Below are 27,948 nucleotides of genomic sequence, written 5' to 3'. Positions count from 1 at the left end.
CATGATAAATATACATCAGCTAGAAGAAAGAGATGGAGATCATTTACACGGCGTTACCGCTCTAACACAAAAATACCTTATTTATTTTGATGTAAGATGTTGATTCCCTCGTCTCACTTGATACTTCATGTTTATTTCATAATTCATAATTTTTGAAACTAAACAAACAATAATTGATATTTATAGTTGATAATATTGTAGAGAAAAACGCGTGCAAGGAGGAGGGGGGGGGGAAAGACATATGGTATCATTGTTTAAAATACTGATGTGATTATCATCTGCCTGCTTTATTATGATTTTTGAGGGTATAACGAATGTATTTATTAGCAATATGTTTAATGAAGATATAATACGTATAATTGACTTCGACGTTTTTTATCCGTTACAGTAGATTTGATAACGTCACACTCCATGAAATTGTAATTCATTATGAACCTTATTCTCAGAATAATAGCTAATGAAACGACAAAGTAGAGTATTTGAAATATATTTGAAGCTCAAAGTTTAAAAAAGAAGGCTTTAATTAAATATAATCTAGATACTAAAAAATAAACCATTAAACATTTAAGTTAAATATACAAAATTAAACAATTAAAATTATATAACTATTAATAATAATAAATTATAAATACAGAATATTGAAATAATAGATTGATCCAGATAATTTTTTCTTGTTCTAACATCGGAATTCAGTTAAATATGTCATAACTTTAGGTTGCAATACACAAGCGAGACGTGGAGTTTAATCAAAAAGATAATCACCCCTCTTCTTAATGTGGAAGTTGCTATATACAATTGTGCACAGGATAGATATATCTCTACTGATGAGATCTAACTAATTATTAATAATAAAGTAAATGTCAAAATCATAAAATTAGACAATAAATATATTAATAAAAAAATGTTAGAAATAAATTAATCGTAAAGATTTAGAGCAAAAGCTAATTATGTAGTAATGTCCGGCAATATTACTCTCTATTAAGAGCATCAAAAAAGATTTCCCCCCGTTATTTAGGTATGCTTATATAACAACATACTATTATCATGAAGGATATACACAATTGTTAATTATAATGCAACACCCAATGTAACTACCCTCGTTGTTGGGACCATTTAAACAGTTGTTTTTGCCTTTTATGAGTTTTCTGAACACCATTTCTTGGAGCCCATCAACCATAGCTAAGCCTTAAGTGATAAAAAAGTAATATTTATTGACTATGTAATATTGGAAAACCTAATTATCATACCAAAGTCTTAAAGTGAAGTAAGTAGTCTCAGACAAACTAGTTGCAAACCATCCAAAGCTACTACCCCCGTTGTTGTGACCATTTAAGCAGTTGTTTTTGCCCTTTACTGAGTTGTGTATCATAATTCTTGATATGTTTAGCTAAAATAGAATCATATTTTATGGTTAGATTTATAAAAAAATTGAATACTTACTGTGAGATAGTACAAAATTCAGAGTTCCATTTCGAAATTCGTAAATACTTTTTACTGATAACTTGATCGTCATTTGGTGTGGATGACTCAAAACATTTTATTATGTATTTCTATAAATGACATCAGTAACAACATCCTCCATTAATTTAATGATGACTCCTCGGGAAGGGATATGTTTACCCTTGTATTTCTGCATAAATTTTTTGAACGTAGATGATTAGCAATGGATAAGGTTATATTACATGCAATTTGCATCGTTGTGAGATCAGAGTTAAAGTCTGACTTGATGTATTCATCGTTAAATTGATTTTATAGATGAATATCCATACTCTTGTTATGAGATGGGGATAATGAGTGGCGTGTAATTCTAGACAGGGGACTAAAGGCACATTTATATCGACAAATCCGACAAACCATCTGTTTCTCATCCGGTAAGTATTTTCCAAATTCCTAGGCCTCCATTTTCAGAAATCCAGACAGAAGGCGACGTTATTTTTTGCATTTTATTCAGTTCTCTATCGACTATCCCCATCTAATATTATTATATTAATATTGAATAATAAAGGCGGGAATGATAACGTTCATGATTGATAGAAGAAGATGTATATTATTTAATCAATGATGCCATAAGTATTTCTTCTCTTCTCCTCGCACGCTTTTCCATTCCTACCAAAATTATCACCCTTATTTATATTATACCTGTGGTACGTTTTCAGAAGGACTGGAATACAATTTCTTGTTGATATCTCGTAGTCGTATATTTATAAATATAATATATTTTAGGGATTATATAATTCCTATGAAGAAATTTTGGATATGATATACAAATAGAAATATAATACGCTTATAATAAAAATTTACTTAGGAATATTATTATACACTATAAAATTTAGTACTATATAGGATTTCAATATTAACAATACATATTTGAGAAATTCATTTTTATAATTGTGGAGGAATAAAATAACAATTATGGTAAGGTAGTACTTAAGAAATAAATAGCAATTTATATGATTGACTTACTTGACTAATTAACAGATAATTTCGGGTTTTTTTTTTTGGTTTTTTTTTGTTCCTTTTCAGAGGAAGTGTTGCTTGATACAATAAAGGTAACGACGTGTTAAAGCTATAAAACAAAGTAAAAAAAGCGAATATTCAATTAAGTAGATTCCTTGACTAATTAGTATTAATTTCTCACGGAAGATGTTGCTTTTTATTATACACCAGATGACGTTACTTTATCATTGTCCTCATGATGTATGGAACTTTTTCTTTCTTCTCAGAATATACTTTTTTTATTCAATTAAAAGGGTGAATTCATAGAGATTTCGAAGTTAGTTATAGAGTAATATTCAATGCTTATAGCGAATAAACAAAAGTGTTAAGTAGATCACAACTTTATACAAATATTGATCATATGATCTTCCTTTCGCTACTTGGTTTATAGTTGTAATAATCTCCATCTCTTTTTTCCATCTGGTGGAAATATCAGTCTTGGAAATAAATCAATAGCAATAATATTATCCATTCATGACATTTAAGGCCTTATTATAGGGACATTTGAATGTACAATTTAAATGTATACTAATCAATGAGACCGTTACACATTTTTGTTTAAGCTATTATCACGAAACCTAATTATAATTTTTAAAAAACAGAAAGTTAATATATATCTTTTATAATATACTTGTAGCTAACTGTATCATGATAAATTATTTTGCATCTGGATCATGGATCCTTTTCATATTCCATCAATTAATATATAATTCTTCTAAATATAATACACAGCAATAATTTCAGGGTCAACATTTGTAACAATGAATTGAAGCCAAGGATAGCATTCATCTTTGAGCATATAATCGAAAAATGATTTTGATTTTTGTTTCAAAAAAATCTTGGATTATAGTCCTTGGAAAGTCATTTTCCTCCATTAGGGCATTCACCAAATTAAACATAAGAATAATAAAACATACCTGAAAGTGTTTATAACTCGGGAGGCTCCCTTTTTTAGGCAAAAAAAATGATGAAAAATAACCCTTTTCTTTAGACCCTAATAACTTATTTATCATTTGTAGTGATAAGAAATATTATAGCTCATATTATGGAAAATATTAAATATTGAATTTAAAAAAATTATATCTCCAAGGATTTTTGCTCAACTATGTAATTTTTTAGTAATCCCATTTTATTTGGGGGGTGCATTAGCAGACAGACATCACTATCCTAATATTTTATATTATATTAATGTCTTATTAGGACGTCATACCTCGTAATAAATTATAATAATTAATATCATCACATTAACATAATACCGCTCTTCGTACAAATTTTAAAAAAATAATAATTAATTATAATTAAAATATTTCAATTCATTACTCTTCATGAATAAATATCTTCCTTGTTTCGATCCCGGAATCTCCTTTCCAAGGAAGGAGTATCTTATTAGGTCTTGCAGTTTTTCTCAGATGAATTTTACTCGTAGAAAACAGAAACCGAATTAGAGCATCTTTTGAGATAGATAAAAAAGTAGGAAGTATCTTCCTTCGATTTCTTCTATCTTTCTTTGGTCCTAACTATTGGCGAACATAGATTAAAAGTCCCCTTCTGTAGGTCTTAATGAATGAGCAATTGTCTAATTTGAGCACTTCTAGATATTACATTTATCTGAGTTAAAATGATTCAATTGTTTAAATGTAATTTCTTATATATTTTAATTTAATAATTGTAAGATAGCATACAGTTACATATAATAATAGCACCTAACTAACATATATTGATTTTATATTTCACATCCAGAGACTTTTATCCGAAAGTGAATGGATCCCTTCATAGGTTTAACCATTGAATATATTCATTGGTATATACGGGTGTACCATTTCCTACTCAATAGAGGAGTTGACTCTACTTTCGTCGGTATGAGGCTTTACTTGGTTTATTTTCCGACGATAAACTTTCATCCTATCATCATCCCCATATATATCAAAATTAGAGTATGTCTTTTTAAGGATAAAATATATCCTCTTTTTTCCTAATTCTGGAGAATATGGAAGTCTTTAATGAATGAAAATCGATCAAAGTCTATGAAAATCACATCTTAATTTAAAATTTATATCTCAATCTACTTACATGTTCTTGTGTTTTAAATGTTTTAATTTTAATTTATGTATTATATTTATTTTATGATAATCCTAGGTACACATATTTAACTATATTATAATTGCATATACCACATAAAGTCTCTTATTTTATTCAATTATTGTAGTGTCTAAGGGGGGGGGGGATATAAATTGGCATTTAACAATTCAAAGATCTATTTTATCATTAATTAATAGATGTAACTTTTATATTTTTTAAATCCATTTAAGCATCTATAAATTGAGTTAAAAGGTATATATTTTATTAAGGGTATATCAGATCTCTTTTTATGCTCGAGAAATATTCTGCCATCATATGCACATCCCATCTTCCTAAATAGCGTTTTTCCATTGTAATTAAGTTTTGACGAAATATCTCCCCTTGTTCATTATGAAAATTTGCTAGATGGCCTTAAAAAACGAATTTTTATGCTAATCTTACATCCCATTTCTTTGTTGTCCTCAATCTGTTTATACACTATCTCTTTGTAGTTAGTTGCTGTATGGTTCCCAAAACGCTATCTTGGATAGAAACCCAAACATTCATGTATTGAAGAATATATATTCCAAGTAATTGCATAAACATGTGTTAAATTTTCTGTTTTGTAAGTAGTAAATATAGTTTTTACACACAACTAAAAATTATTTTTTTTGAATTTGTACGAAGAGCGATATTATATTTATACTATGATGAAACTGTAATGAATAACTCTTTTTGTTAGTACACTCCCATAAAAAATGGGATCACTTGCAAAATGCAAAATATATTTTGCGAATAGAAAAAGATTCCTCGCTGACACGAAAATACCTATTATGTATAATGTATTATAAAGACAAGGAGTGAGTTTTTTCTCTTTGAATAGATGAATATAGAATGGACTTACCCTCTGATGAGTCCAATATCAACAAATGAACATCATCCTTATTATATTTAGCATAACTAACTCGTGTGTTGTATCCTTTTTTTTCTATTTGAACACAATCCAAATGATTTTTTTATGGAACTATCAATTTTTAATATTCAATCGTCTAAAGGATTTTTTTATGATGAACTTCCCAATGATCGTAACATATATGGCAAACGTCATTGTGTCTTCCCATAGATCCTAATTGTGGACATGCTGTCTTCCACTACTTTATAAATGTATTTTTACAACAAATTTTTCGTAACCAAAATCCAAGCATGATTGAACATATTTCTTGTATAAGATGTATTTACTCCAATGAATTAGAAAACCAAAATCCTTGAAGTCCGAATGAGAAGGGAATCTTTCAGGAATAAAAACGCCATGCCCATTCATAATGTTTCCAAGAAATATCTTGATAGCTTTCCGTCGCTCATATTGTAAGGTCTGTCCAATGTATTTTCAATATGTGTACTCAAAGTAAGACCATTTTCCATTTAATGAGTATGTAAATGACCAAGGGTACTTCTGGAGATTCCCATCAAGAACGAAAAAGTGATCTGGCACATATGCTTGAAATGTCTTCCTTCAATAACAAGCTTCATCATATCGTCTTTTTCATCCATTGAAGAAAAATATCCAGGAAAACTAACTTCGAGAGAATCTATTGAAATTGCCGCAATTTTCAAGGACTAATCCCTACAAAATTTAACTGCTTGTGGAGAAACCCACTTAAAGTATGTTACTCTCTCTTCACAGGATTTCTGAGGCCCTAATTAACAATTACATCGGGAATAGCAAAAATTAAGCACCATTTATTGTTCTTTCTTGTCCACGCACGAAGTGTCTAGCCATGATGAAAAGATGGAATATCGAAATAAGAGGTTGAAAAAATGTTGTCGGACATAATTTATAACGTTTGGAAACTTAATAATAATGGCGTCTAATCGAACAAGGCAGAGATCATAATAATCAAGGTGACTATATATAAGGTGTGTCGATTAGAGATTTCTTTGCCTTTGTTTACAATTGTTCTGGCTATTTTGAGGATATTAGAGAGGAGCCAATTTAGGAGGACATTTGATAAAATAAATTGTATTAATACATAATTTATTACTTTTTTTTCTCATCAGACAATAACATTATTGTAAATTTTGACCCACGAACGATTACGGTACTAAAATTATTATAAAAAAATTAAAAGTTGTTTTGAATAAAAAATAGGTCAGAACATAAATTTTCTAAAAATTATACAAAATAGTGGACTTCTGATGGATTTTTAGAGGTTACCAAAGCACAAATAATCCTAGTACTGTCAGAAGAAAACATCATTCTTGGAATAATATGAGTGCACTTTAGTCAGTAACACTGAATTTGGGTCAGATGTCAAAAAATCAAAAAAATTGTCAGATAACGTCAACGTGTTGCAAGTTTCTTATCGACCCACCTAATATATAGTCACCTTACTTATTATGATCTCTGCCTTGTACGATTAGACGCCATTATTATAAAGTTTCCAAACGTTATAAATTATGTCCGACAACATTTTTTCAACCTCTTATTTCGATATTCGATAATATATATAGATTAAAGATAGATCGGTTAAACTCCATTTATTTTTAAAACAACTCCGTTTTAATAAATATTAACACATATCTGAGGGTATGCATATGATCAATTATATATAAAAGAGCATAACGGAGCCAATAAGGGTCACATTAATCAATTGAAGGCTCTAAATTAGAGCTAATATTCTTGAGTATTTCATCTTATCCTTTATATTTGGGCATCAATGCCACAATGAACCAAATATGTCTATAAACTTTTTGACTGTTAATATTTATTAAGTAAATAAATAAAAGGGTTATTTCTCAATAACTTGATTTTTACTCAGTTTTACCAGTTGACTTACCCCAATTATGTTTCGTTTTTTTCCTTTGTTAAATTAAAAGGTAGTGAAGAGTTGTCAATTTGGATAATGCTACTAGAAAGTTCGGGGGGTTTATTTAAAGTTGGTTCAGCTGGTTGCTCATTCAAAAACATAGTATCTAAAGGCTTCTCTAGCGTCTCTTGATATTTTGTATTATATTCCTCCAGTTGGTATTGTATTCATCTGTTTGATCTGGATCTATGTCCATCAATTCCATATAATGATCCTCCAATTATTCATAGGCGATTTAAAGGGAATAAATTTCCTTCATATGTTTTCTGTGCTAATAGGGACTTACAGAAACTGTTTCTGCTATTAACAGCTCTGATTACTTGAGCCTGCTTACTAGTTGATCACTTCCTTAAGTCATCACCTCGTCCAACCATTTTCACTTATCTATTTTTATAACTTAAATTCAACTGAATATTTTTTTTAATTAAAGTTTTTAAAGATTCTTAGATATAATTATCAGTAATTACCAACTGCGCAATGATATGTAATTAATTGCAGTGATTAGGTTTTTTCACTTAGGAATAATTCTTCACTTTTTCATTTTTATTATAATAGATACAAGATAATATATAGGAAATGACTTTACATAAATTGTACCGCAACTTAATATACATAAATAAACACACAACTTCTCAATATGTAAAATAAATCTATTTGTATAAGTAATTATATTAGGATGTTGATAATTTTCAAATATACATCCACATTAGCTACATCTATAACATCTCATTCTATTCAATATATGGTTGAATATTAATATTAAATTGAAAAAATCAATTATACTTATCTTATTTCATTGCAAATTTTATATTTTTACAGGTGAGTGTGTACCATTGTACCTGTAATACAGATGGATGTAATGGATTACAAAAAATGATGTCTTCCTTTTCCATAATTTTTTCCTTATTAATCATTACTTTGATCAATAATTTGATAAATTACAAAATCTAATGTAAAATAAAATCAATGCAATAGGTATTTTTAAGAATATGTAAAAAAAATATATATGTACAATGTGAATCTTATTTTCAAGATATATGTATATATATATCTATAATTTGTTTTTATTTACTAATTAATAATCATTTATATATATATAGCTGCACATCAACAAAATTATGACTACTCAGTTGTTGAGTATTATTGGTTTAACGAAGTATCCTATAGTTTAATATGCTCTCATTTATTAATTATAACGAGAAATATTATATAATTGTTTCAATTTAACTAACTTATTCTTATAATCTTCTATAACTTTATTGCCCATTTATATATATATTCAATAACTTGATAATGTTTCCATGTTAATTTTGTGTTGAATAGTGTTTTCGTTTATATAAATAAATGATCCTTCCTTGATAAATATAAAATCTAAACAATCTTTTTCATAGCTAAAAATAAAAATTGTATGCAGTATAAGTCTTGATATATGCCGACGTTACCTTTATTAAAGAACGAGAAAGTATTTCGATGACTCCATTATTCCTATGAAGAAATACATTTGACCATAGCTTTCGTTGCAGCAAGGTTTTTCACTCTCCTTACAGCTTCTACTTCCTCTTAATGTATGTTATTCAAGAAAATCATGAATAGGGATCACTATTCGCTTTATAAAACAAATTTTTGTATTCAATTAAATCTGTCTCTCACGAGTCAGCTAGTAATAAATATTATTTTTGAAATATTGTGTCCTTACGATATGAATTTGTTGGAAAACGAAACAAAACTAATGCTATCAGAGTTACAAACATTTATAAAATACCAGATGGGTAAGGGTATTTTGAAGGATATCGTATCAGAATTTTTTTTATATCAGCAGTGGCGTCGCTAGTTTCAGTGGAATTATTCTCATCACTGAACAGATGTTGGGAGCCGTTTCGATAAAAAAACTAACAGTAATAAACAAGGGCTAAAACCAATTTTGTTGCAAGGAGGGGATCCCCACGGAGTATCTGAGTCGGAATTTGTGGGATGTCACTCATAATTTTTATAGATATGATGCTCTTTAAAAGAATATATCTATAACCCTTTTGACAAAAAGAACTAATTTGAAATAAATGAAAATACTTTTTTTTAAAGTCATTATTCTAAATATCGACATAGACTAGGAAAAGTCATGTCAACAGGATTTGTCTTTTATGTTTTTGCCTTGAGACGTTTTTTCCTACTGTTGCTTTAGCCTTGAGATGTTTTTGCATTGTACTGTTTAGTTTTGCAACGTTTTTGCCTTGAGACTTTTTTACCTTTGATAATAATTTGGGAGTACTACTTCTTCTTAGTTATATATTTATTCTCAATTTTTACCATTGTATTCTACCTTTGAGAAATTAGAAACAAAAATGTAAATAAGCTAGACAATAACAATTTTTCAAACCTTAATTAATTATATATAAATAATACGTAGGTTACAAAGCATTGGGAAAGAATCTGTATGCTACTAATAGAATGCTACTTCTACGTTCCGTCGCAAAAATTATTAGCATTCATATGCAGTCCAATATTTCATCAAAATACTATGAAGTTGCAGGATAATTTACTCCTGAGGCACAAGGAGTGAAGCCCAAGTGAAGGCTTGAAGTGAACACAGCAAAATCTATGATTGTGATCGCTGATAAGTTAACAAAGTCTGTTTGAATATAATATAAATGTATCATATTCACAAATGCACTTATACTTTCATGGAAGAGGTATCAATCTTGATCTATAGCTCTAGGACAATCCTTCATGTAAATAAAGATTTCAAAATATCTTTATAGCATTTTAATGAAAAAATGGACTGCATATGATTGCTAATTATTCTTTGCAACAGATATTAGCAGTAGCATTTTGTGATTCAAATTTAGGTAGTTTGACGTAAAGGATAATTCACTATTTACAAATTATCAAATATAAGCCATGGAGGAAGATGGGATGTGCATATGTTGACAGAATATAGCTGCAACATGAAAAGAGAAGAGAATGTACTGAAGTTGAACATGCAAACAAATTTTTTAACTTAAATTATGAAATAATTATATATATCTATTTTTTTTTATATCTAAAGTAGATATATAAGATTTATTGTTTTGAAATTGAAACTTGGTTACCGTACTCAGGAAAAGTTATTTTCTTTAACTTAATGTGTGTAGGTTCGTGCCCAGGTATTTCCTAGAGAAATAAATATACTTTATGGATATGGATTTTACTAAAAGATTCCTGGGGTAGATTGAGTAAATGTAATACTATAATGTTTACTTATACTTAATCAGTGCAACTCCATCTAACCAATAAAAGGAAAATTTTAAAAGAATTTTTTCATCTATTACACTCTGGCATCTATCCTTCAATAATTGACCACCTTTAGGAAATACTCTCTTAATGGTAGCTTAGGACATCTGCCTATAAATCAGAAGGTAACCTTTGTACTTTATTAGATCTTACGGTAATTCTGCCAAATATTCAAATATCTTTGAATGATAATTATTGAATTGATAGAAGTCACATTACCGTATGCAAATAAGATAAGCAGTGTGTCTTCAAGGAAGTTGAAATGTGCATTACGATTGACACAGGGATACATTATTTGCAATAGCTTATAATAATACAAATAATTGGTTTAATTAAATAGGTATGTAAATAAATTTTTATTTGAATTTTGTTGACCCTTGTGAACACGTTAGGGACAAGTTATTACGAGGTTATGTGGACTATAATTTTGAGCCCAGAAGACATTGTGTCGTGGAAAATTGGCCAGAAGAGTTTCCTAATCCATCTAGCCCTTGCCTTTTCATTTATCTTATCCAAAACTAAAAACACTTTTTACCGGTCTCGTGCTGATTCAGATCAAGACGAGCGGGGTTTTCCTGTAGGGATTTTTTGACAGGCGCGCGGGAGGTCCGTCAATTTTATTCAGTATCTTTATGGCAAGTAATCCGCCACTCCAAAACCTCCCATCACATCAACAACTTAAAAGCCGTCAAGAAACACAAGTTTCAAGGAGACGAAAGAGAATTAACCGGTTCATCATTCAATTTAAACGTAGCAAAACTATTTGTGTCGTGTAACATCCCTTTAAATATTATGGATCATCCCAATTTCTCCAAGTTTTTTGAAAAATATACGGGAAAAACTTCTCCAGGTCGATGGGTTTTTAAGAACTTGGTTAAGGAAGTATGTGAAGGAGTTTTGAATAGAATAAAAGAAGAGGTGGAAGAACAGAATATTTTCGTTGCGCTAGATGAGACAAGACATTATCAATGGAGTTCAATTGTGGCAATTTTGATTGACCCTTTGGACGGACATTTAGCTTATTAAATTGATTGATATTGAGATAGCAAACACAAACAATGTAAAGAACATCGTCATAAGCTCAGTTTATAAGTTATTTGGAGAACTGATGCCACCTCGTATTGTCTCAAAGCAGGAGAAGATCTTCGAAGAAAAAAATCTCGGAATTTACTAACATTATATTTATTGCTGATAGATTACATAGAGTTGCGGACATGGTTCAACAAAAGTTTCCTCTAACGAACGAAATTATTGCCAATGTGAAGAAGATGTTTTTGAATTCTGGAAGGAGAAAGAGAGTATTTACTGCTTCGTATGAAATTTCCCTCCCTCCATCACCAATTATAACAAGATAAGGAACTTGGTTAGCAGTGGAGTACTACTTCCGACACTTCGACGTCTTCAGAGAATATTTAAACAGCCTTGATGAAGATTTGGCAGCAACGAGAAGAGCACAAAAAGTAATTAACAATGATTTCTTAAAAGAAGTGCTTCAAAAGAATCCTGGCTACACAAAACTAAAGGAAATCTCAACAAGTGAAAACCTTGTTTACAAAAATACTCCAATTCTCACTTATGATGCTGAGATAATCTTTATTATGATGAATATCATCAATACGAAAAGGAGGTCCAAACAAAGTAATAAGAAATTGAGGGAATTGTTGATCACCAAATGGAAGGAATGTTTTGTTATCATTTAATTTTCAGCACGTAAATATTAACAATGCTTTTTAAATTATTTGTTACTTTATAGCCTCATTTCTATTCTTTAGATTTCGTGCCAAAGTTATATATTCATCCTTTATGGTCAATGGTCACTAAAAAGTTACGAGTACACTTCCTGTAATGATAGGTTTGATGTTTTCTTACTAACGATATACTTTCTCTTGCATAAATTTACAGAACATAATATATATTTATAAAGTTATTTATAAGGAAGTTATATATTAATAATATACAACATTCCTTCATGTGTAAATAAATAAATAATTTGAACCTTAATTAATATTTTTTCATGTCATTCTTTTATCAACTTAAGAAAATATGAATTAGATATTAATTTCTTATTACTTTCCTCAAGATAATTTGCACAAATTTAGTTGGTCTTTTCGACGCGACCCTTTCGATGACAAGCTCTTTCCCAAATTTTTCTCCTTAAGCAATCTTTGGAGAAATCTGGTATTCCCACAACTATGTGAGTCAAAAATGGCAACGGCACATATCCAAGATTTATTGAAAGACTCCGTCTCCAGTCAATATATAAATAAAGTTATAGGAAATTTTAATATTAATACTTTATCTAGTTACTATAAATACGATTTAAATACAATATTTTATTAATATTATATAAACTTTCACATCAGCTCAGACGTCACAAAAACAATCCAACTATTTAGCTTGACCAGCAGTCAGTACAGTAAAACCAAAAAGTATACATCAATGGAATAATCACTATTTTCCTTTTAGTCTCACACATGCAAATGTAGGGTAAGATTCTTTTTTTATTATCCGTCTTATTTTTCAAAAGTACATCATCATTCAACATCAATTTTGAACTTCTAAACGGCGTGAGTTGTATTATTATGATTATAGAAGTGAAACTAAGCAATGAGTTATGTTTGTGTTGTTCTGGGGAAAGGAAATACCCCAAGTATCCACCCACCGGATCCCAACGGATCCCATCTGAAGGCGCAAATGGATTGCTTCCATCAAGAAAGTACGAAACCATTAGGATTATAACAAACATTCAAAAAAGTTGTAGTTTTGTGTTCCCTTCATTTTCGACCTGATGGCTTGACGTATGAGTCCAAAGATTCATATCCCAGACGGAAGGGTTATAAAGCCTCGATTAATGGCGAATACCGTTCCTTGCATCTATCGGAACTTGCCTCGCTATCTCTCGATCTTTCTATCATCAAGACGCTCAACAACAGCGGCTCTGTCTACACGTCGCTTCCACAAAGAGAGAGAAAGGCAAGAATCGGCTTGTGAAGCTTTTTTCAAGGCTGAAAAATCACTCCATTTAAAACTGTTAGCTCCTTGTTGAAAAATAACTACCCAATTCACATCTCAGAAGTAATTATATACATTCAATGCCTAGATACTTATTTATAATATGTATTGCCCTTTTGAAAATAATTTTACTCTCCTCATTTCAGAAGAAAAAATTCATTTGTAGGTTTTAAGTTCCTCAAATCAAGTCCGAAACCATTAATATTCTCCTATTTTGTGAGAGTCTCCCGTTGTGGGAACGAGGGATAACTATTAAGGACGATTATACCTCCAGAGCTTTCATTAACGGCTCCATAGTACCTCTTTATAAACTCAAACACATCGTTAACAAAAAAGGAATACTTATGGAGACTCTGCAGATCCCTAACATGTTGTCTCTGTTGAAAAGCATCAAAATTGACAAAGAAAAATTTTCAATACAGGAGTTACGAAAAACTTACAAGAAGAAATTAAACAAAGTGTTTTTCCCGAAGACAAAAATATTAAATTGGAATTTACGTTTGAGTAATGCAATTGTACTCTCCGAGCTCGAATATACTCGGCGACCTTGTTAGGTATATCAGCAGTACTTAAAACAAATTCCTTTGCATGGTATAGTACTCTTGTTAATGAACTATTTTTGAGTTTTCGATCTCCCAGAACTCTTGACCGATGGATGCAACCTTTAAAGGTTGGAACAGGATTTCATCCTCATAAGAAGGCCTACATGAAGCGCAGAGCCCAAGACCTGAATGAACGAGAGCGTGTGGTGATCCTCCTTCTTGATTAAGTTTAATGTGCTCAAAGAGTCGAGTTTTTGGGAGGAAAAGTCACCAGATTAAGTGAATGTGACAAAGTGACGAAAACAATATTTTGTTGGATGATAAGTTTTCTTGGCGGTTCCTTTCATGATATTTGTTATATTAATTGGGTTCCACGCCTTGAATAGTGACAAAATAAATTATATAGTTGATACATTGACTCGAGACCTTGAAGATATTGGATTTCACGCTGTGACCTGTGGAGTCGATAATCATGCAATTAAATCGCAGTAATGTCAAGAAGGAAATTGCTAATGGGATATTCTCTCATCCTAATAGCACTGAACGGAAATTTTTCAGAATTTTGACCCAACTCATCTCTTCAAATGTATTCATAATAATTGGATGGTTACAGGAATGCTTCTTTTGCCACGGTTTCGTTCTCAGAATATGGGATCTCCAAAGTTTGCTCACATCCGAGAGTTATGCAATATCGAAATTACAAAAAGGACTAATATTGCTCGGCTTCTTACTGAAAAATGTCTAGCACCTACGCCATTGAAGAGAACATTGGTACAGCTAGCCAATGTGGTATTCCACGAAAGTACGGAGGCTAGCTTAGAGTGGTATGCAGATCACGGCTATCCTCATCTTTATCAGACCGCCCTTTTTATACGATTTATTCGAGAATGGTGGAACTGCTTGAATGTTAAGCAGTTGATTGCTGTTGTAAGACTTCGAGATCCTTCAAGAGAAGCGATTTCGGGTAAAAGTTAGTCTACCATTTCTTTTCTTCAAGATCTTTCTACCTCTTTGAGTGATTGGGAAAAAACAGCCAAGGAAGTAGAGAGAAAAAAAAGAAGACAAGTACAAGTATTAACTCCTCAAACTTTTTACTCCGTGCATCACTCAACTAAAGAAGTACCTACAATGGCACTTTATTTGATAGATGTCTGGAACTTTGATTTTGTCCTCACTGGAAAATTCCAGTCTTATTAAATCGAACAGGGATTTGGACGTTATCCAAGGATAACAGGGGCAAATTACTACATTTACATCCGGCAATTTCTCCAAGCTGAAAAACCTCTTCGTTTGAGAGCCTTTTTAAAGTACACAGAGGTTCCAATCACGGAGCTGTCAAATAGATTTGAAGAAGCTAACTTTTTTAAATGTTAGAAAGACTTGGATTTTGCTTTGGACATCTGCAACGAACTATGCAACTCCGAAATTTGATTCGCTAACGCAGATAATGCTTTGACTACGACTTTTTATTATATTAGTGGTTTTATTGCAAGATTTGTTTAAAAAAATCTCTTGTTCTGCTTGCCGGAGCCACTGAGTTGAAGAAAGCTCTTTCAACTTGACAAGTACCCAAGCTGCAATGGAACAAGAAGCCGATAAAAGAAGTCTCATTGAGTTTGTAAATAGAGGAGGGCTGATTACTCAGTCGAACTTGCTTTATTAAATAATTTACTATATGAACAATTTTCTTCTTTGCATTATGTAGCTGCAAAATTAAAAAGAAAAATTGTAAGACTGTTCCTCTGCTACCAATATATTCAGCTCTGCCGTGTATCAAAGAATAATTGGCTACGAAAATGCTTTTTCAATTCAAGATAAGGAATGCGAATCGTAGCACAAGTTCCAGGAATTATTCATCAAGATTTCAAGCAAAGTTTTCAATGTCAACATCCAAAACTTTGTGAGGTCTAAAATGATGATATCCGCTTAAACCTCAAACGAAAAAAAGAAAAATCAAGTAGTAGTCAAAGAAAAGATGCTACATTATCCTGTGAGTCTTCTGGGAAATAATTTTTTTGAATTTTCTTTATAATCCCTACTTAGTCAGAAAAGTATATATTATTATTATTAACTTATTAAATAATATATCGTTGAAGTTGAATTAATTAATTATATAAAATACTTATGTATATATATCCTCCATATATTATTATTTATTACTCTATTAGTACTTCAACTCTATATTCACTTTAATAAGCATATTATCTTTTAGGACCTACACTCGTACAGGTAAAAATTGGTGTCTATTCTATCCCTTTCTTGGGTAAAACAATTCGAAAAGGAGGGCTGACCCGATGTATGTTATTGATATATTTCAATTTACCTTGCTTTTATTCTTTTAGTTCAATATTATGTAACTACTGCTCATTCTTTTTTTATAAAATTTTAAGCTATTTTGTGGCTTTGTTTTGTTTATTTTTTTATTGTCAAATTTTATATAAGGAACGTTTACTTGAAAATGGATTTATTACTAACTTCATATATAGCAATTTCAAGATGTTTGACTTTGGTCTATGGGATAAATTTTATACTAGAATGTTTATTCAGATGTAACTTCTCTAAATAAATAAAGTCATTAAAAAAAAGAGCAGCAAATGTAAATTAATAAAAGGAAGTTTTTAATTTTCTATACTAATTGCACCTACAAAGAAAATCTTAATTTAAAAAATATGAAGTAAAATAAAATTAACTTACTAATGACAAAAAGATTTTTTTTTACAAATTTAAGGTATCTTCATGGTATAATTTATTATAATGAACTTTCTTGATAGTGAACTTGGTATTGTAAAGTGTGTGTAAGTAAAATTGCCTGTAATCCAGTTTATCAAACTTACCAAAATAAAATAAGTTTATAAACTAATAATTTAAATAAGACACAGTGTAATATAAAATATTTATATATATTCACTTCCAGGCAATATATGAATATGGAAGCAGAAAAAAATATGCTTGGATATGGAAACATATAATAAAGTGAGCAAGGTTCCCCCTTTTTGATTATATCTTCCGTTGAAGTTGTGAAATAATACTCAACCTTGAAAATGAAATGACCCTAATTAGTCTCATTACGCACATTAAAAAAATTTCTATCTGAAATGTATGACAATCGAAAAATTTATATTAATTTATAATATTATTTATATTATATCATTTCTCTGTTCAATGATAAGAACTCTGTAAGTATTCCCGCAACAGGGCAATCAACGAAATAATGAATACCATTACAGAGCTTCCATTCCTTACGAGGACTATTGAAAAAGAGGGAATTTGTAAATATATGGAATTGTGGAGTAAATTTATTTCCTTCCACTACTCCAGGCAGGGATTCCTTCATTCTTATCAACCAAGTGGCCGGTAGTAATAACGTTCTTAATTTTTTTTTTAGCACACTTAGGATGATTCTTCCCTATATGATGTTGAAACATTCATTTTCAAGTACCAGGGCGGGGATGCTGATGTTTTCTTCCAAAGCTCATGAGGAAAAAAACTTTTAATTGATTTAATATTAAGTCCAAATTTTGATGGAGGTCATGCACAGTAAGAATATTTCGCTGTATTGCTTGAATCTTTAAACTTTGGGAATTTACAAGATTTTTGAAAAAAGCTCCCTCCAATTAATTTTGCCTAATTATATCTACCATTGTTGTCGAATCATAGATAAGTTTAAAATACCATACAATCCTTTGAACAGCAGCCCATGAGGGAGACATCGAGCTCAAGTACTCATTGGATAAGTCTGAGCCCAAGATAATCTGCTAAGATTAATGCATATATTGAGGATGTAACTATCTAGGGAACAGATCAAAGTGAGCACCATAAAAATCTAAAATTTTCATAAAAGAGCATTCTACAACAAAAATAAAGCTTTTGGAGTGTCAAATATAAAATCGTATGATGAAACCGGACCCAGATAGACTGGAGTCACTCATGAGAATTCATGAACCTAGGAATAGGAAAGAGTCACAACGTATTTTGGGGATGATTGCGTATTATTCTCGATGGATACCCTCTTTCTCAAAGAAGTTAACAGTTTATGGTACACCCCCAAAGATTACCCATGGAATGCAGTAGCGAATAAGGCTTTTGTAAAAATGAAAAAGGATATTAGAAATGTAATCATCATAGTTATTGATCATATGGAAAGATTAACAGTAGAGATGTATACTTTGGAGAAAGTGATTTGGGCCTTCTTGAGTCAATGCAGAAAACCGGTTGCCTTCTTTTCGACATCCTTGAATAAGCCTGAGAGGCATAATTCTGAAGTAGAAAAAGAGAACCTTATGAAATTGTAGGAACTTTACAAACATGGAGGCATTTTCTGATGTGGAAACAATTCATGCTTCTTACGGTCGAGAAACTTTTTTGACTCATAGCCTCTACGAACGAATTTTTAGGTGTATTTTTATAGTATGATACAATTTGCTTAGTTGCAGTACTTATGGTTGGGGCCAATTGTATAGGAAGGTTTCAGTCCCTCAAAAATTTCAGATGTTTTATATTTATGATTATGCTTATGCTTGTTCGTCAATCATTGAGTCTTGTACAATATAAATAATCCAGTATGTCTAATGATGTTATAATTGATCATGGAGAATTAAGTCATTAGTGCTTCTTCCATTCGAACCGCTGTCGTGTTTGTTTACTTTTCTTTTATCTTAATATATATTATATTGGTGATAGGTATTATATCAATTTAAAAGATTTTTGCAATTTTGCCAATTTTCCTTTTTTTTTCATTTGCCATTTTTTCCATTGTCTTTTTTTACGTTTTTCCCCCTCCCTTGACTTTTTTACCTATGACATTTTTTCTCACACCGTTTTCAATGTGATCTGTGCATAGTTTTCTTGTGTATAAGTATTCAAATTTTAGCTCTTCCTTTAAGTATTGTACTAAAAGTTTCACTGAGGGGATACTGAGTATTAGCCTCTTAATAAATTGGAAATGACTTGTTACATCTTCATTTTTGGAGTTGATGGACTTCCAAAATTTGTGTAACAGCTACCCAAAATCTCAAAAATAGAAGAAGCTATATTTAAGGCATGCTGATATTTTGTCTTCCAAAGCTTTTTGCATAAGTTCAACACATCAAAGAGATAATTCACTAATTTATCAGAACTCTGCAGTTTTGTTGGTAGTCATGTGCAGTGCTCTAAGATTAGCATAAGTTACTAAGGCTGCAGCAACACTTGAGTTGAGAACTTGTGTGGCATATTTGACTTTCATTTTTGCACCAAATACAGACGTATTAAAGTGAGCATAAGAAAATTCGGGACACAAACAAAGCTACTGTTGTTTATCACGAATGTAAAAGTCTGGAATATGTTCCCAATTAGCAGTTCCATTGGAAGATTTTATGGTATTGGTGAGCAATGTCAGCAAATAACAATATCTTCTTGCCGTTGTGATCAAAGAATGGCCTCACTTTGGAAACTCCCAAACGATTGAGCATTGCAAAACAATTAGTACTTTTATCACTAATAAAGTATGCCATTTTAAAACCGATTGTAGACAGTTTCTTAGTACATTCTAAAGTGAAGCGCCCGATATCTTGAATAGACATTGAATTTTCACAAAAAAAAAAGAAGGCCACACTTAGTTTCCAATTTACTTTCAGTCCAGAAATAAGAAACACAAAGGCATTTGATGGATATATAAAAAGATATAGATTTGCAGAGTGATATCTCATCGACAATTAAGTTACCCACTCGATCCTTTTAGTCCAAAGTATTATATCTCAATACCAATAGCCTTAGCAAATTAGGACAGAACCCCTCATTGACGTGGCACTTTGATATCCAGGCATGTATTGATGAAACGGAAGGTAGTTTGAACTTTGTCGAGATAAATCTGTAGCACAATGGACTTTTTTTAGTATGCACTGGCAGCAAAAGTATCGACTTCATTTGTATAGGGGCGTTATTCTTTCCCACTGCATCACGCTGCTAAATAGACATAATAGAATGTTGCAGTTTAGAAAGATATGGCTGCATTGAAGAGATTATGTGTTCCACATTTATCAAACGTTTGAGCGTTGCCTTTTTTTCTTGCTGTAATATTTTAATCCCCTGATTTTTTAGATATATATTGTCTGAGTTTTAGTGTTCGAGAAAGTTCTTCGGATTTACCAGGTGTACAGACTGCAGAGATTTAATGCCAATGTTATCTGCAAAAAAATGTTTTTTAAATCCCTATATCTTCATATTAGTATATATCATAATCATACCTACTATATGCTTTCCAAGTAAAGTCAAACGAATCGGGCTCTTATCCCGAATACGAATAATTCTCCATTCCTTTATAAATCAATAAACAACTATAGAAATAATTTTCAAGGGTTTGAACAAGTTAGTAAAATATTTTTTGCTTCGGGTGAAGAAAATATAAGATGGTGCACATGATTCGCATGCAACGTAGTTAAGTAAAGTAAACAGGATAATTTTGAAGACCTCTTCTATCAATTGGACATTGAATTGTTTCTAAAAGATAAAGATCTCCACCTGAAAAATCGATTTTCTCATTTGATGGATATTTTGAAATTAAATAATTAATACAGTCCTAATTGTTCAACTTGAAAATTTGTATAATTGACAAAGCAATTTATCCAAATACAAAGAAGAGAAGATTGGCTTTTGATTGATTAATAGTGCAATTAGAAGAAGAGAAGCAGTAAAGTTCTGGAATCGATTAAATATCATCCATTTCATTCACAAAAGAATCGTTTTCTTTTTTCATAATAAAAAAAATCAGATAAGCTCAGTTTGGAAGAATTTACTTATTCTGTCAGTCTAATTTTTTTCCACCTTTTTTTTTTGAAAATTGTCAGCATCTCAAAAAATAATGATCCCTCGGAAAACTGTCTGTACTGCCCAAAGTGTCGCTGTAATGGATTGCCTAATGAAGAAGTTGCGTAAAATTCCAAATTGTGCCTTTGATTTAGGGAAATACCCTTTCTTTCCCCTCTATGCTCTATAAATCCTGATTTAGGATTTCTTACTGAAGTTACACTCTAAAATTTATTAATTATTTCAATAAATGAAGATATATGGCACCAATCAGGATTTTCTAATCTAGATTGTGATAGCCCATTAATTGTCGAGAGACAGAAAAATGTCTGGCTAAATATACTTTAACTTTTTCTATTGATTTATGAGCTAAAACTTTTTTTTTATTGGGAAACATATTGCTAAATATACGAGTTCAGCTGAAATAATAATAACTATTGAAGTAAAAAAGCAGATTATCTCTGTTCCTTATAAGTTGAGTATCAGACGGCAAACCACTAAAATCTATTTTGCTATTTATATAATTATATGTATATTATTTAATTTCTTTCAAATAAGTTACGTCTACTTTTAGTTGACGATTCGTTTCATTTTGGAATCTGTAAGGATTACCGATTTTTTTTTTTTTTTTTCGTTTGCCTCAGCTTCAAAGTGCTATCTTCTTTCCTAGTAGCCAAACTTGAAGCAGTAGTTCTCGGAGTTGGACTACTTTTGAGTAATATGACATACACTCAAATATAGATGGAACTGGATCTTTCTTTAAGATAAGGCGAGAAAAAATAGATATTATTTTTCTTTGGGGTTAGAATCCGTTTGTTAATATTGTAAGTCTTGTTTCTTGTTTAAAATGTTTGCTACATAATCTGATATTTTTATTCGGTTCCTAATCTTTCCTATAAGTATATTAATAGACACTTGTAGTATTGATACATTTTTTCAAAGTTTACCTAAAATATCATTGAAAGAGAAATAAGTAAATAGTAATTCCGAAGAAATCATATAACTAAATGATACCTTGGCATAGCCATGATCCAACAATGAAAAAAAAAGTTTCATTTTTCATTAGTAGCCCAAGGTTAATAGAAATACCATAACACTTGTACTACATATGTTTGACTTCCACCACGCTTTTAATATTGACGTGATAGTAGACGAGTGTTTGCGTGTTTTGTCAAAATCTGCCTGTCTTACCCAGCAGTTGGTAAAATACGTGAGATTGAAAATTCTAGCAAGTCCGATTACATCATGGGCTAACCTTGTATTTCTATTAACCTTGAGGTAGTCTATGAAAAAAAAATATTTTCCTCCTTGAGTTTACCGGAGTAAACTGATTTGTACTTAGGTACACAACAAGTCGCAAGTGTTGTTGTCAATTAATTAAGAATACTTTTACTTAATTCCGATTCAATAATAATTTAATAAACAATTTTAATTCCTTTCAGAGGTAATTCTACTTTTCGACTATTACATATAAATTGCTAGATGATAGCAATATTTTTCTACCCACAACAGAAGTCAGTAAATATAAGCAGTAAGTCCCCCTTTTTATATATCCCAGACTCAGGAAATTAATAGTAATGACAACTGCTAACGAAAAGAAAATTCATTCAGAATGAACATCAAGGAAACTGAAGGACTTTTGTTAATGAATTAGTTTTCTTGGGGGTAGGAGAAGAAGCAGAGTTGACTTAAAGAGAAAAGGATTCAAGAAATATAGTGAATGAGCTGTAGATGTAGGATTAGAACTCTTTCTGTTCCTCACTGGATATTTCTGTTATTTATTTTATCTTTTTATAGATTTCCTTAGTTCTTATAGAAGTATACGATAATTCTGTTACACATCTGGAGGAATTTATGCATTCTTGAACATAGAGGAAATTATTCACCAGGTCAGATCTCTTGAACATAAAATGAAGCTAAAGAAAGGATCCGAAGGCGGATGGCTAGGTTATCTAAATGAAAATATATGAACTCATAGGAACCTTTAATTGTAATACAGGCTTGAATGGATTTTTTTTAAAGGGCTTTCGCTAAAAATATTAAGTATTCAAATAGTCGTATGTATGTCTATACCAAAAAAGACGCTTAATATTGGAATTAAATAATTTTATTAACACTGGGACTTATGAATTTTACAGCCCTAATTTTTATATATAGTATATGTTTGACTATTTTAATCTAATAAATACTTTTAATTAGAATATAACAAATGGTCAACAAATAGTCTTTTAAACATACGCATGAACACCTGGATACTCACCTATCACGCAATCTTTGTTTGAGATACCATAAACCAACTTTACATTAAGTTGCTTCTATAAGGTCTTGCAAATAGTCATGGCTTTGAATAGACTGCTCTTTGTTCTTTTTTAAAAAAAATCAAGGTTTCAACCTTTTTTTTCTCAACTGCAATTTCTTCATTAATAAATGTTTAAATGCACAGAAAAAAACACATAAAAGGAAATTTGTGTCTGTATTAAAAACATCATTCAAAGTTATGGTTAATACTGATTTCCTTCTAAAAGACTTAAAAACTCAAAAAAATCCAATAATCAAACTAATAAATACTAAGCTTAATAGGGACACAAGGTTAGACCATCATGTGGTCGGGCTTGCTATAATTTTTTTTTCTGATGAATTGTAACGACTGTTGGGCAAGACAGGCAGATATTTACAAAACATGCAAATACTAATAGTTTATGACGTCATTATTGCTAGAATTTTCAATTTAATGTATCGTACCGAATGTTGGGCCAGTCAAACAGATTTTGACAAAAAACGCTAACACACATCTACTATGATGTCAATATTAAAAGTGTGGTAGAAGTTAAACATCAGTTGTACATGCGTTATGGTATAACCTTTTATTTCTATTAAACTTGATAAATACTACGTTTTACATAATCACATATACATAATCCAATACTGTTACCCAATGTACATAACAAAACAAAAAACAGCCAATAACTCATATGAATAAAACAGGAAAAGAAAAATCTAACTCAATCCTTATATCTGTCATATACTTCCTATATCGCCGAATAATCCTCCTAAGTGTACATTTATACCGATGAGATATCGAAGGAAAATATTTAATTAATTGGACGGCAATATTCCACGATGAGTCTTGTGATTGGGGAATCCTGAGGGATAAAGCAGTGTATCTAGCTACAGTCAATATTAAGATCGAAGTTAGATTTCTTCAGTCAATCAAACTATCTTCTGTGAGCTGTGCAGCAATAAAAGCTTTACTGTTACTGACCTCAAAACTAATTATTTTTTTCTCATCTGAACTTTGCTTCTTTTTAAAAGAATATATCGAATAGCACAAATGCTTCCCAATTGGGTCAGAGTCTAAAACATAATTGGAATTAAGTAATATAAAATCCTTTATAAGTTTTTAAAAGTGAAAAGGAAACAAAACTAAATTAAAATTAATTTCATAAACCAAGGACTTAGTATAAGATGTTATTTTGCTGATCTCTACAGAGGAAAATATAATCTTTCAGTATTCATTGCCGATTTGTGAACCATATCATGAAATGTAAGAACGTCCTCGTTAATGCCAATCTTTTCCTTCTCTCTCAGTTGTTTTTGGACTTTCTTAAAGAATGACTTCTTGTTCGAATTTAGGGGGATGACATCGTTTTTTCTATTGTAATCAAACAAAGGTGATTTATTCCATATAATTTTTTGTTCACATGCCCCGTCCATGGAGTGTAATGCTATAGCATCGATGGAATATTCCGAACTAAACATCAGCGTCTTATCGACATATGACTCAGTGATGAATCTCCTCCATTCCAACTCTGGTTTGGACGTGAAGTCCGTAAAAATCTTTATATCAATTTTTAGGAAAATATTCGAGGTAATACTAGTCCTCCTCCAAGTTGAGACCGAGGTCTTTTCAGGGTAGGGACGTATCTTTTATTAAATAATCTATTCAACCACCCTTCCTCTTCCTTTGAGAGCCTCTCACCTACAGCTAGTAGAGCTCTGGCCACATAAATGATTTGAACAATTAATTTTTGCAAACTAAATCCTCCCCAGGCCGGACATCACTTGAAAACTTGTTAGTTTAGCTTCACAAAGTTAGATAGAGAAAGTTAATAACTCTCCAATTCTATTCCCAAAATCTTTACACTTTCAACTACTTAACATGCTCCTATCATTATGGGAGGCCAAGCGCACTATCTACCAATAGTAAGAATGGAAGTATTTTTGGCATTGATTTTTAAAACCCAAAATAGAGAATATTTATCAAAAAAGGAGAGTAAAATCTCGATTCTCTTCATTACTTATCTGTCCGAATTTACCTCTACCATCAGTGCATAAATATCAATCAAATGCTTTTTACTTCCTATAGAAATACCAAAACCTCCCTATTTTCGCTTAAGTGAACAACTTTTTTTTTTCATTGCAGCCACAATCAGTAACGGAGATTTTGGAAATCCATGCCTACAGGTTATTCTTAAGGCTATATGGATACTCTGTAATCCATTAATCCCTCTATTAGAAGTTCCATTGAATAGGAGAGCACAGCTTAGATAAAAAAACTTATTGAAAGGTATTTCTTACAAAACGTAGCATAAAATTATGTTTACAGAGTTTAAACATTGCATGAAATATCGATAATATATGGGTTTTTTTTTAAACTTTTTGTTCTGAACCAAAATTATTTTAAGTATAGGCTTGATTTGTTTTTCCTTTTGAAATTCTGTATCATTTATTAAGTATTGTCAAAGGCCTACAATTACTAAATATGCGCCATTATCTTTTTTAGAGATGAATGAAATCTTACCTCATGTTGGAGCTGAGGGGAGCATACACCCTCTTTTTCATTGTTCATTCAAGATGCTTTGTCATCTAGGTAAAACTTATTAATATAGTCCCATATATTATCGTATGTAAAGATAAAACAAGATGCCACTTTTTTTGTTCTCGGAAATCCACTCCTAGAGCATCCTAATAGTATTTGATAATTATCTTGAATCCGTTTAAAAAATGATTTCAGATGTGAAACTACTTCATCATTTAGAAATATTTTTTTCATTTATTTTATCATAAATTATTTTTTTCATCTATACATGTTTTAATCTCCATAAGGATTCACTTCGTCTTCAATTTTCATCTTTATCTCTTCTTCGGCAATTTCAGCAATCTTGAATGTATTAATAGTTTTCTAAGTTATCATATGGACAAATAAGGATCCTTTATACATGATTTAATCTATGCCTTCCTCTAATTGTTTAACTATTTCCTTTTTCTCACATATAAAAGTAAGAGTTGTGTCCTGAATAATTCTATTGAAGGCGCTTACTAATTTTTTACAGGATAGAGTATGATCGTAGAAAATTCTCAGTCTATTATTTTATTTTATTTTAAATTCTTCTAAGCCACTGAACCAATTAGGAATCGTAAAAGTTTTGTTCACAGGAGCTTAGAAAAATTCAAAATCTACCATTCTGTGGTTATAAGAAGTTTCAAATCGGTATGACACTTTTTTAATATAAAAACATAAGCATCGAGATATCAAAGCAAGATTGATCCTTGATGACTGCTTCCCCTTCCTCCGAGAGAAAATATCATTATCATTATTTAATTTCTTTATTAGGTCAACTAGATTCAAATCATTAATTAATTTTCTGAGCATAGTATTATTTAGATATACGTATGGTCTTTTATCAATATCAACATTGAGCTCGCCAATTAAAACCGAGGGGAAAGAATCTCTCTTTATTTATTTTCGTCCTTTATGAAAACAGACACTAGTTGTTACTTTATACTTAGAGTTTCCCTTCTCAAGAATTAGACAATAATGATAACAGCTTTAGAAAATAAAAAATTATGTTAAAGTTGCAACAATAAATAATAGCTTCCACTTTCTATGATATACTTTATACACCTCTAATAATAACAAAAAGGAGCAAAGACGAATTTTACTACAGGACTTGTATGATAAAAACAAGCGTGTGTACTTTACAAGAACTAAGTGCTATTCATTTTCTTATTATTAGTTACTATAATAATCAGACAAGCATATTATATGTCCTTTAAAGCGGGAGCAGAGCTTTGCATCCCTATAATTCTACAAACTGGTAATAGATGCTCTCATTATTGGTACTTCATTCTTGAGGAAAAAACATATCATAATTCATAAGCAGTAATTGTATAAAAATAAGTAACCTGTATATACTAACTACATATTTATTATTTTAATAAGTTTTAGAAACTTGTAAAGCTGTATCATGATGGAATTTGAGATAAAGTACTGACTATTGATATTAAACCCTGGATTGCTGATAATATTGGGGAAAAAGTATGGAGTTACGAAGAGGATTCAAGGTTTTTTGCATGACGTTTTTGTAATTATGGAACTATAGTCTTGAAGACGTTCAAAGTTGAACACCACATTCAACCCCGAATTTACGAGAGGAATATGGTATTTTATACAATTCACATAATTTATTCTAACTCTTAACATTCCAATTTTATTAATAATATAACCGAGATCCTTATTTTCTGCAATATTCCACTCCATATCGTGAATCATCCAAGCTTTGTTAAGTTCATGGAAATTTACTTTGGAAAAGTAATTCCCTCTCACTTCTCCATCACCAAATCAACGGATTGTTAAAGAAAAGAAGTTTTATCCAAGATAAAGAAAGAAATTGAAGGGAAGGTTATATTTCTTGAATTAGACGAAATTAAATACACTCGACAGCCATCCATGAACACAATGTTGGTTGGTCCTTTAGATAGCTTATTTTTGGGTCTTCCTTATCTCATTAATTTGGAAGATGTTACGAAAGCCGACAATAAAACAATTACAAGTGTTCTTATAAAAAGTATCAACAACTTTCTTCCCTCCCATTTCAGAGGCAAAAAAGAAGTTTTTCATTACCGATGGAGCATTATATTGA

General features: G+C 30.8%; 1 protein-coding gene and 1 long non-coding RNA gene across 9 annotated transcripts in view; one reads left to right on the top strand and one right to left on the bottom strand.

Moving 5' to 3' along the window:
- Positions 1–8,791, top strand: part of LOC121127302 (UPAR/Ly6 domain-containing protein crok) — a 51,061-nt gene extending 42,270 nt beyond the window's left edge. For 6 of the 8 annotated variants that reach the window (XM_071891912.1, XM_071891913.1, XM_071891914.1 and 3 more), the window contains one exon: positions 8,241–8,791. In XM_071891912.1, coding sequence (XP_071748013.1) covers positions 8,241–8,372 — 132 coding nt within the window. In that variant the 3' untranslated portion in view covers positions 8,373–8,791. Of the gene's footprint in view, positions 1–714; positions 859–4,236; positions 4,369–8,240 lie in introns of those variants that run through there. The other 2 variants (XM_040722640.2, XM_071891918.1) reach the window with 2 other exon arrangements.
- LOC121127304 (uncharacterized) lies at positions 472–20,604 on the bottom strand. The gene is made up of 5 exons (XR_011782393.1): positions 20,467–20,604; positions 2,639–20,406; positions 1,441–2,566; positions 1,248–1,387; positions 472–1,185 (listed from the first exon to the last, which is right to left on the bottom strand). It is a non-coding gene; the product is annotated as an uncharacterized lncRNA (long non-coding RNA).
- Between the last annotated feature and the right edge of the window lie 7,344 nt (positions 20,605–27,948).

Source organism: Lepeophtheirus salmonis, chromosome 12 (genome assembly GCF_016086655.4).
Source record: "Lepeophtheirus salmonis chromosome 12, UVic_Lsal_1.4, whole genome shotgun sequence".
Classification (NCBI taxonomy): domain Eukaryota; kingdom Metazoa; phylum Arthropoda; class Copepoda; order Siphonostomatoida; family Caligidae; genus Lepeophtheirus; species Lepeophtheirus salmonis.
This window is presented reverse-complemented; position numbering and strand designations above follow the sequence as displayed.